Here is an 11,757-nt window from a genome sequence, read left to right as displayed (position 1 = left end):
TTATCTTAAAACATTATCTATTTTCATGTAAATGTGAATTCTTGCAACTAATTCAAAACATTGAGAAACTTCCACATCTCTCCTGAACCTTCATCAACATGCACAAGAATAAAGTCCAAATCTAGTGTGAATTATCTAACTGAAAACAAATGCCAGAGTAATGTTCATGCAAAATTTTTCCATAAACCTTGTCAACTGTCAAGCAGTTGAATGTTCCAATGATTTGTTTGCAAGCTTTTGTAACAGTGTAATACACATTTCCTTCCAGTTCGCATCCCAGACCCACACAGATAAAATCTAAAAAAAAAAAAAAAAAAAAAAAAAAAGAGAGAAAAAGAATAAGAGAAAGAGAAACCAAATCTTTTTTAAAGAGATTAAAATACCCAATATCTGAGAGAAATAATCCTCAGAGGTGATGGTTCAATGGACAAATTACATATACTATGGTCCATTTCACTCCACAGGGAACTGTGTAAAGTCCATTCCTGTTTTACATTAATAACCTCATATCTTTCTCGAGCACTAAGAAAGCAGGAGTATACTCAGTGTCTGAACTGCTGACCCTCTGCTATCCCTCAAGCAATGGTAGAAGAAAATGAGAACTCCCTCTGCAGATCTAAAACTGGAAACAAACAGAGCAATAACTGTGCCTGCTCTGTTCCCTGTGAGTGAGGAAACCAATGGACAGTTATAACTTCATTAACTCGGATGTGAGTTGCTGCCAGCTGCTGCTCCTGCACATGGGAAGTGCTGTTCCTGCTGAGGAAAGGTCTGACTTGGATGTAAAAAGGACTTAAATCAGATTTAGTTCCTCAAAATTAAACAGTGCACAAAAAGCAAGCAATTCAAGCCTTTTCCTGTTTTCTAGGACATCTAAAATGCTTCTACATTGCTGAAGAAGAAGATGCAAAGCAGTCACAGAAGCATAAATCCAAGTACAGCTACTAGGACTACCTGGCCATCTAGGCACTAAGTGAGACACTTGACACTAAGGGATAAATCACAGGAAACTAAAAGTAACTAAACTTACCACCATAAAAAAGAACTTTACGTATTCGAAAGAAAGGAGGGGCTTGTGACAGAGAAAGACAAGAATGAACAGCTCAAACGTTCTGGAGAACAAAGAAAGCGAACAAAGACCCAAATCCCCTCATCCCCAGCTTGCATCATCTGCCCTTGCCCCTTCAGTGGACCCCACGCAGTTTTGATCAGTTGCTTTCTTTTTAAGTGGAAATGTTTAAAACCACCTGAAGTTAACATAAAAACACATCAGTCAGAGGCATACATTTAAAACCCATTTTAGAAAAAGTAAAATTAAGATCCTGGCAACCATCAGTCTTAGAACATTTCTGTTCTGCTTTATAACCTGCTGGCTTTTAAAGAGCTTAGCAGCAGCAGCAGAACAGCACACAGATACTGTGCAGCAACTGCTGTATTTTATCCTGAAAAGCCCATGGAGTTCTCTAAGTCTCCCACATTTCCTCACCAGATTTCAGCTGCAAACAGCCTCCTACTGAGAAAAGCTTTTGGAGTCACCAAGGCATTAATGGAGAACTGATGCCTAGCAGCACACTTTGTAGTATTATGTCCAGTTCGCCTTTTCAGGCAGAGAACAGGACCACACTCTTCAATCGCAGATTTTTTTTTTTTCTTGATTGTAAGCCCATTTTTCACAAGTTAACTTCCAACAAATAATGCCAAATTTCTGTAAAGAATCTTTACTAGGTACCAGGGCTGTTGAAGTGTCAACACTAGATAGCTGGCATCTGTGTGTGCCTCTGATCCCCTTTTCCTTATTAGAAGTGAGAAAATGGCAGAATGACTTATTTCAATCCTGCCTGCCAAGTCTACTCAGTCTCTTTGTCTATCAGAGATGTTTCCAATTTGCAGCTCTCCTAATACTGATGTGTCCAAACGAAGATGAAATGTTGTTGTCAAGGATAATGTTGATTTCTATTACTGTCTTTTAAGGTGTTCCTAGCAAAGGAAGAGCAGAAGCCTCTTTGCTCAGGGTGTTTGTGCTTTCTGGGCAACAAAGGTTTCAGGGAGGACAGTGAGAAAACTCACTGCAGTTAATGTGCTTAAAAGAGAGGCTATCCAGCTGCTTGAGCACCAGGCAGTGTCCCAGGGTGCAGCCAACCCAGGTGCAGAAGTATGGTTTGGAAAATCATCCTCTACCCTACAGTGACTCCAGGGTATATGAGCCTGCTGACCAAATCTGGGACATGTGTATCTGACCTGTTTTCCTCTTGGGCTGATGGAGAACAAGGGACTCTTCTCAAAGACCCAGCAAAAAAGGAAATGCTGGCTCTGCTGTGTATGATGCTTTTGAATAGTCACTGCTTTGGGGGAGACAGAAAACAAGTGGGGTAGATCCTGGAGCTTCTGCTGTGTCGCAGACACTGCATCTCAGACACTGGGTCTCCTTTGGACAGCCAAAGCTGTAAGATCCAACAAACACACTGCTGGCGTGACTACTGCCACCAGCTGCTGATTTGACTACTGCTACCTGCTGCACAGAGAATAGGTGTTTCATTTTTATGATTCAACATCGCACACAATAGCAATCTAGTTCTTCAGAAGGTGCCCAAAGGACACACTGCTGTGGCATCCAAAGGCTGGCACAAATTCTGGATCCAAAGCCCTTAACATTCTAGATATAAACTAGGATTTATGCATTGCACTGCACAAGCTGCATGGTGCTTATGGGGGTAAACTCCAGCTGGGAGAGGCACAAATGGGGAAAAAGAAAAACAACTCAGGCAGGCAGGCACTGCTTTCCAGCTCAGAGAAGCCATCTCCCACTTAAGCCTCCCAAGTCTCAGCTTGGGAGAGCAGTGTGGAAGCATCAGGCTGGAGGGTGGGAGGGAGCAGTTTCAAGCAGCCAGGTCTGAACTCTTTCTAGTCCAAAAGTCTCCTTACAACACATGCCCTCCATTTCTACAGCAGCACTTTGGTCTTTCAAGTCCTCTTTGCAGGTCTGTTTATTGCTGGCATAAAAACCGTAGAACACTAAAGCTAGTGTTAAACACTACAACCAAAGTGCTAAAACTATGGGTAACAGATGGAAGTCTTTGTCTACTCACAGCTATGAGCTCCATCAAGAAGCATGAACTTACCACTTGGTGAGGTGAATGAGCTCATGTTATCCAGAACTTAGGAAAAGAACATAGGGGAAAACACCAGGAAGAAAATTAGGAGCAAGTATTATACTCCGTGCTCAGGTGCACATATCTCCAAAAAATAGATCAGCTTTTGTTGCAGAGAACTCCTTATCTCAGAGCAGATAAGAAACATATGCAGAGCTTATGCCGCAAACTGAGAAAAGGAATATGAAACTCTTGGTGCAGGTTAACTGTAGGAAAACCAGCAACTGAACCTGAGAAATGACAGAGCCAAGAGCTGAGGCTGGCAAATCTAATTATCATCCTACTCATCATTTAATCAGTTTCTTTTAATCCCTTTTTCTCTAGTTTAAAAAAAAATGCAGTGAGCTAATGCAATCATCTGTATCTAAAACATATATGTAGTAAGGTCTGTAATTGAATTATTGTAGAGCTCGTTCTAAAGGTTATCTTCACAAGTTTCTGGAGAGCAAAGCACTGTGAGGAATCACACTTGCCTCAAATAGAATTCTGCACCCTAAGCATTTCTTGAACATATATTTGGAAGAGACACATCCTAACAGAGACTTTATCACTGGTCAACCCTTCTGCAGAACTTGAACAATTAGACTACAAATAAATTACCATGCAGTTTTAAAATTTTTGTTGAAAATGCAAAATCTCTGTCCACCAGCTACATTTGTATCAACTTTCGTCACCAATAAATATTTTCAAGAGGGATGCTCTTTTCAGTAAGTATTTACTATGCACTGAGCAACTCATGGGTCATACCAATGCTTGTCTTAAGAAGCTCACAAGTGACTAGAAGGATGCTAGGAAAAGGTAAAATAAGCTCAGAGTCATCAGTGGGGACATGGAATGAGACATGAACAGAGAAAACCTGGGAGACCAAACTAATCTGGGCACTGGCAACCAAATTAAAAAAAGAAAAGAAAAAAAATTTTAAAAATTCATGTCCCCTGTGACAGTCACGCAATCTGTAACCTTTTTACAGCTGCATTTTGGATGCAAAAGGGAAAGGGAGTCTTAGGAAGGTGAGCAACTAGACCTGGAGATGTGCAATTCTCACTGCTGCAGATAAAGGAGGAAGATAGGGTGCTTTTACAATATAGGAAAGAAAATTGGAGAGCACACAAGAGCAGAAAGAACCATCTTTGGCTTGGGTTGGAAGGGACTGTAAAGATCATCTCATTTCAACCCCCCTGCCACGGGCAGGGACACCTTCCACTAGACCAGGTTTCTGCAAGCCTCATGCAACCTGGCCTTGAACACTGCCAGGGATGGGGAAAAACCATCCTGTCTGGGCAACCTGTGCCAGTGCCTCACCACCCTCACAGGGAAGAATTTTTTCCTAGTATCTAATTTCAAACTATTCTCTTTCAGATTGAAGTCACTTCCCCTTGTCCTGTCACTATACACTCTTGTAAAAAGCCCCTTTCCATTGTTCCTGTAGGCTCCCTTCAGGTACCCCAGTTAGGTTACCCTGAAGGCTGAACAAACACAATTCTCTCAGTCTTTCTTCACAGGAGGTGCTCCATCCCTCCTACATAAATAAGGACAAAATTGAAAGGGGAGCTAAAATGGTTTGCAGGAGCAAACAGTTAATTTCCAGGGAAAGAATACATGAAATTATCACCACTGCCTTATTTCTAATACACGAGCAAGCAGTGACAGTCAATAGAAGAGACTCTTCAACATAGTTAGTAGGTCATAGTCCTTCTTCCCAGTGTCTGTTCTTACATGAGGCTGACCTCGTAAGACAAAGGCACTGTGGGGTACAAGCATATATAAAAAGCTCCTAACACAGAATTGAGAACATTTCATCCAGCACTGCAGCCTGTCAGATTCAAGCATATACCTGGCAAAGAGCCACCCCACAGCACACTCTCTACATCTGTTGCACTGACAGAGATTAATAAAATAAATGGAGTCAATCTTTTTCATCTACAGAGCAACCCCACAGATTATTTCCAAAGAAAATAAAATGCAGGCAGCTCTCTTACTGGCAACATTTTGTTTCTAGCAATCTGAAGAGTCTAACTGGCTGTCACTCCTGTAAGTGAGTTCAGATAAAAGTGAAGACAAGTGGACTGAGCAAAATTTTGTGAGTGGCTAAACGCAGTAGCTTGACTTGGGTTTGGAATATAAATACAGCTAGCATGCCACAGACAGCACTAGCATTTCTGTTTTATCACAGTCTCACCTTATGAATTACCATAAAGCCCAACCCTGCAGAGACTGTGGGAGCTGGATGCCCTCTAAAACTTGTGAAAAGTTGGTGAGATTGTGAAAATCAATAGAACTAAAATCAAGATCAGAAACCAACCATCAGAAAAATACTGCAGGCAGAAGAATTTCTTTCTGGACGTTTGCTGCGTTTTGCGTGTCTAACTCATTTTCAGAAACAGTAAAATTTCTTCCTTACTAGGAGGTGGAATTATGCAAAGACTAATTCAAAATGAAGATGTCTGCAACAGGAATTGTTCTAACAGCATCTTTCTGCAAACGGCTTAGACAACCTATGCTGTATTATCCAGGGAACTAGAGTCATGGCACAACCCAGAGACCACCAACTTTTCCAACCCTTTCTACCACAGTACAATGGAAGATGAAGCTGCTGCTAGCTGCTGATCCAAATCATTGTAACTTCTAGGCCAAAGGGAGCTTCTGATTTCAAACCAGCTGGGATATCAATAAACAGCTTGCAACACAGCCTGACATAGAGGTCTACAGCTCACGCAGATCTCAGCCTCAGTTCTGACCCATAAACCAGCTGTGCACAAACAAATGAACCACTAGAAACCCCTGCTCCAATCAGTGGTGCTCCTCAGGAGCTTAAGCCTCATTTTCACCAAATGGATGGAAAACAAAAGACCAGCAACAAGTCAGCTAACAGCAGTAAGACATTCTCTTACCTTCCATGGCATATTTCATATCCTGGGCAAAAAGACTCCACATCACCTCTGCGCTGATCTTCCCAACTGCAAGCTCCTGAGGAAACCTGAGGGGACATTTGGAAAAGGCTTTGGCATGTGTCAAAGCAAAGGGCTCTTCTTTATTTAGCTCTGAGCTATGCTACAAACTGAAAAGCTCAACATTACAGATGCTTCCTTCACCCTACATAGAGGACCAGGAGAAAATTAGAGATCATGGACTGGACTCTGTGGCACAGATTAAGTGAACCAAAAAAATTATTTTAATTCAAAAAGACAGGTTCTGCAGGTCTTTCCTAGAAGAGGTGCACAGAGTCATTCTGGGAATGTGATCTCATTGCCCTTGCACCTTTTCCCACTTCCTTGTCCATATTTTTTCTTTCTGCTTTTTGAGAGTTACTAGGCTGACAGGTGACTGCTAATCATGTTAGATCAATGATGATTAGAGCATAATACAGGTCTTTGTGTGTAATGCATTATAGGACCTCTGTCTCTTTCTGCCCTGTGGGACTGCAGGAGGGGTATCCACCAGCCAAACAGACCCATTTCAGGGTCCTTTCCATTTCTATGCAAACTCTACCCAATGCAATCTCCCAGTGCTGCACTGAACACCATGTTCCTAAACCACAGTGTAAGGCACCACAGTACTACTGTGTGCATTAATGTGCACCCCTGAACAGCTCAACATCAGAAAAAACCAAAAGAACTCTCACCCCAGTTTCAGGTGCCTCCCTGAGTTCAGGATTGTAATAATCAGGGTGTTTGTGCTCGAACGCCATCGTAACTGAACCTTTTGAAACTCTTCCATCCCAATCAAAAAGTTATTTATATAGACAGAGACAGATAAGACAGAAAGACAGACAGACAAGATAAGTACTTCTATAAATGCACAAGTGACAGAAGAGATAGAAAGCAGTTTAACAAATAAAGCAGAGCACACACAGACTAGCATTAGCCATACATGACACGGAGGATTCTTACTGATTCAGGACTGGGGTATAAGAATTCTTGTCCTCTTCTATGATGGAAACTATCAAAGTGATGAGCTTGGGCCAGAAATCAAGGTTTCTGATACTGGGGCCCTGTTCCTCGACAGGAAGGTCCTGAGTTTTGTTCTGAGAAGGAAACCATTGGAAAACCAGCATAAAATGTAAGGGCAAAGAAAAAGCTGGCAAATGCAGATCACCATGCAAACTCTAAGCACAGCTGTGGACCCTTTCTTCCAAAGAGCTTAAAATTATTAATGACTGCTGGCAACTTGTCTCATCTAATGCAAAACACAGTAACATGTCAAACCATGCTGCCAACTGGTGGCCTCAAACCCAACTAATCCCTGTTTTGTCACCTACCACAGCAGGAGCAGGCCAGGCTCCAGAAGACCTGCTGAGACATTACTTGCCCTAAGCCAATTCCAAATACTTTCTCTTTAGGCACCTGGTTGGTGATTATACCCGTTGACATGTTGTGTGTCAACTACAGAGAGGCCAGTGGAGCTCTCACGCATTTGAGAAGAGTTTGTGTCTAGAGTCACCTCCTAAACCCAGTGCAGGATACTGGGTGCCTGGAAACAAGGCAAAATCTCACTGCTTGAGGTTTACATATGCTAATAAAAGTTTCCTTCATCAGCCTACATTTGCTGTAATTGGCTTTTGCTCACTCAAAGCTACATGAAACCTTCCCTTCACAAATAACTGCTGAGGCTGGCAAAACACATCACAATTAGTTAGTGTAAAACAATTACCATACATCCCTTACTAATTAGTGCTCATTAATTGATTACAAATTTTGTGCATTTGGAAGATAACAAGTCACGCAATTTTGTTTGTGCTGGCTTTTTGTATCAATTAGTATTCTTGTTTTTATCTTAAGAAAATCAGAAAACTTGGATTTCTGCCTGCTTATCAGCTACTCACAGGATCTGTCTGGTACTCCCGACTGTACAGCTCATGACAGTTGTTGAAAATGTACTCATAGGTGGAGTTGAGGCAAGCTTTTACACAGTCTTTCACCACCTGGCTGGCTCGGGGTGGACTCTGCAGCTCTTGGACCTGGCAAGGGCAACAAAGGCAGTCAAACAGAGCATGGTTCATAAATCAGAGAAAGGACGCATCACCGTTTTGGAAAACACTCAGGGCTTGGTGGATCTGCTTTCAGCAACTTGTGACCTGAAACCACAAATGGGGCAGTCTCCCCTGGCATAAAAAAGCAGTGACAACATGTATCTCCCCACAGGACCATTTGAAGCTTAAAAGAGATTCTGATGTGCCTAGGAAGATTCCCCAGAACAGACAGATCATGTGGCTTGATATGTGTATAATCTGAGCCAAACACACAATTTCTTCTAATGCTGAATTTATAGGAATTTATTTTTGTTACAAAGCCTGCAGGCAATCTTCCCCAGCACTGGAAGAATGTGTAACAGACCAGCAGAGCAGTTTACATCTGATCTGGAAAGTCTTACTGAAGACCACTCCTCTGCCTTTAAATACAAAAGTATTTAAGTACACCTTTCATCACAAGTTTTATTGAACTTTAAAGCAACCAGAACCCTTAGGGGCATGCCAACCGATAGGCCTTCTCCTCTTGCAACAGCAGCTGTTTTCATTATTTCATTGTTACATTATTTTAGAAAAATGCTGCGGGAGGGTACTTTACACTAAACAGACAGGCAATCATCACCCTGCAAACGAAACTATAACCTGACAATTTTTATATTTTCAGTATCTCTAAACTTATTGGAATATTTCTATAAATCAAGCTTCCAACACAGACAGACTGGTTGAATGAATACTCTTAAATAAATCATCATTTACACTACGGTTTAGGAATAAAATTTTAAGCACTTCCTGAAGTAGCTCAAATTAAACTTGCTTTGTTTTTGGTAAGATAGAAATTTTTAAGTGACATACACTAACCAAAAATATTAGGTTGTAATCTTTTAAAAAAGTTTAGAAGCCTAAAATCAAGAATATAAAATAATCTCATTACACATTGCTAGGACAATAAACTTAACTACAAAACCAGCACATTAGTATTCGTAACAACTCTCCTGGATCTCTGCTGAGAGATATTATCCCATTTTAGTATCTCATCCTCCACAAGAGAAACTCTAAAATATTTACTAGATAGTGAAAAACCTTCCTAATGTTATTAAAAAAGCAAATTATCTTCCTAAAACTAGACAATTTCCTTTATTCTTCCTCCTCCTCTTTTTTCTTTTGTGGTTTTTTTTTGTGGGTTTTTTGTTTGTTTGTTTTTGTTTTTTGTTTATGGCTTTTTGGGTTTTTTTTTTTTGCAAGAGGGTGGGAGAGGGTTGTGCCATCTTTATGACTGAAGATGACTGAAGAATAATAGGGGAAAAGCAATTTATATCTTCATAATGCAAAATACAGGGAAATAAAGACAAAATATGGATGTTTATAAATGGTCAGCAGATGATTTCCATTTCCATTAAGGTCTAAAGCATAACAACATGAAATAATGGTTTGAAAATGGGAAATCAACTTCTGAGGGAAAAAAAACTCCAGAGATGCCATTTCCATCTTCACCCATATCCCTACCTTCATCCTGAAAAACGTGATGCTGGTCAGCAAATCCACTGTAGACTTCAGGTCCTGCAGCCGTTCACGGCTGCTGGCTGGAAAGTTATTCTGTTGACAGAAAAGGGAAATCCTGTTGGAAAGCACAGTCAGATCCATGCAAGGCTTCAAGCATGTGCTAAATAAGGAAACTGTCTTGGAAACATTTCCTGCTCAAGAAGCTTGTACCAGTCAAAACAATGCTCAATAAATAAGGCCTTTTTGCTGCAGAAGCTTATCTGTTTGCTTAATTAAATAGCTTCTCATATAAATGTGAAGTCTGTGGATGCCAGGAGACTGACAGCCCTCAGTGGCAGGAACCGTCTCCTTGGCTGGGAACAGCCTCACCACTGGCAGCCCTGGCCTTTTGCCTGAGGTTATGTGAGCTCTTTCCTTTCTGCACTCAATGCTCAGTTATTTTGGCTTCTCTTCTGAGATGCCAAGAGGTGTGGTGTATTCAACACCACTCCAGAGAAATAAACAAGACCAAGAAGGAAAAATTAGCACTGTTCCCATAAGATGGTACTGGAACAAGCCAGAGCCCTGTGAGATGCCATATGTAAATATATATGCTGAATGCAGCTAGCTTTGCTTTTTGCACAAAAGTCTTCCCTTTCTGACCTCAGGCCCTTTCCTACATTCCCACTGTCTGCTGTGGACTTGTGTCCTTTAACAGCATTCATGTTCCTCAGCATGTTCTTACATTCAAGCTGATGTGATTGGTTTTGCTGCAACTAAAACAGCAGGGGAAACCTTCTCTTCACATACTCTCTTCACATCTGCATGTTCTAAAATTATTAGATATGAAGGTGGAAAGGTCAGAGGGGAACAGTTTTCACTTTTTACTGAGGACTTGCAGAAAAATATGCTGTCTCTTGACAGTAGTAATTGAGTATTACTGCAGTTCAGGTAACCCCTGCAGGCAATTTGATGCTCTTTGCACTCCTTTGTACATGGTCCTTCTGTGATTACTCTCTTTTTAGAGTTAAGCTGTCCACACATGGACTCTGTGGAACTCAGGGTATTTATCAAAATCAAAGACTTCTATGGGTCAAGATCTAAATACAAACCATTTGATGAATATTAACTGCCATCTCCTGTCTCGATAGCTGCAAACTAACACCTTTTCTTTCAGACGTTAACCTGCCCTTCAGGGGTCTTAAAATAATTACTAAAAGCTCCCATAATGCTTCAGCCATTTCTCTAACTATAATGGCAATTAGATTACACCTAAATTATTTAAACTATACAAATCTTTCCTGGTCCTTTATGTAAGATTTTACTTGTTTGTGCACATTTCAGTTACACTAGCCACCAAAAAGCAGTTTTTACTGAACAGCAAGCAAACAAAAAAGGCAGCACTGCTACAGATTCCTATTGTCATGAGGTCATAATTTTCCCTCTGCTCCTCTGTGGATCAGTTTGCTCTATTTAGATCTTCTCTTTCTAATAATGTAGCTTTAGAATAGCTCTTCAAACAATATTCCTTTTATCTTCTTTTACACCTCACCCCTTTTCCTTTTTGTTTTATCTTCCTAATGCACTTCTCTTAATCTCCTCATGTTTTTCTCTTCTATATGTTTTCCTATGTTTCAAGTAAATGCTAAAATCAGAAGTGGATAACTAAACAAAATCAAAGCTCACATTTTGCCACCATTTTCAAAATTTCGATGAATTAGTCACTGATATATAGCATTATATTATATTATATTATTCATTAGTCACTGAATATAGCAAGGAATTTAAGGGAAAGAAATTAGCCAAGTCACATGATAAGACAATATTGACTAAGGAGTAGCAAAGAAAGAAAGTGGAGGGTTTATGAAGCCTTTTGGACTAATGCCAACAACTGAAACTCATCTCTTCACAATCTGCTGAAGTGGGGAATATCCAACCTGACCATACATCATGATTTGTTTGTCAAACCTAAAATAAGTGACAACATGGTGCTCTAAAATATTTCTGTCATAGTAGGGGAGAACAAGTCTATTCTCCCTTTTATATGATATCTGATAAGTAGCTGATAAGAGTAATTAAAATTATTTAATCCAATCCGATTTGGATTGGAAACTTCTGGGAAAGTATCAGAGATGAGCACAGTTCACAATGCTCAAATTATTT

The 11,757-nt window shown here is 40.5% G+C and overlaps 1 protein-coding gene across 3 annotated transcripts in view; it reads right to left on the bottom strand.

Annotated features, from left to right (window-relative positions):
* UNC13B (unc-13 homolog B) overlaps positions 1-11,757 on the bottom strand; it is a 207,018-nt gene that overhangs the window by 42,181 nt on the left and 153,080 nt on the right. For all 3 annotated transcript variants that reach the window (XM_063421947.1, XM_063421948.1, XM_063421949.1), the window contains 4 exons: positions 9,619-9,708; positions 7,972-8,106; positions 7,040-7,173; positions 6,041-6,126 (listed from right to left, as the gene is read on the bottom strand). In XM_063421947.1, the coding sequence (XP_063278017.1) occupies positions 6,041-6,126; positions 7,040-7,173; positions 7,972-8,106; positions 9,619-9,708 (445 nt within the window). The remainder of the gene's footprint in view (positions 1-6,040; positions 6,127-7,039; positions 7,174-7,971; positions 8,107-9,618; positions 9,709-11,757) is intronic.

Source organism: Prinia subflava, chromosome Z, assembly GCF_021018805.1.
Source record: "Prinia subflava isolate CZ2003 ecotype Zambia chromosome Z, Cam_Psub_1.2, whole genome shotgun sequence".
NCBI classification, from domain to species: Eukaryota; Metazoa; Chordata; class Aves; order Passeriformes; family Cisticolidae; genus Prinia; species Prinia subflava.
The sequence above is the reverse complement of the archived record's forward strand: the minus strand, read 5'-3'. Positions and strand labels throughout refer to the sequence as shown.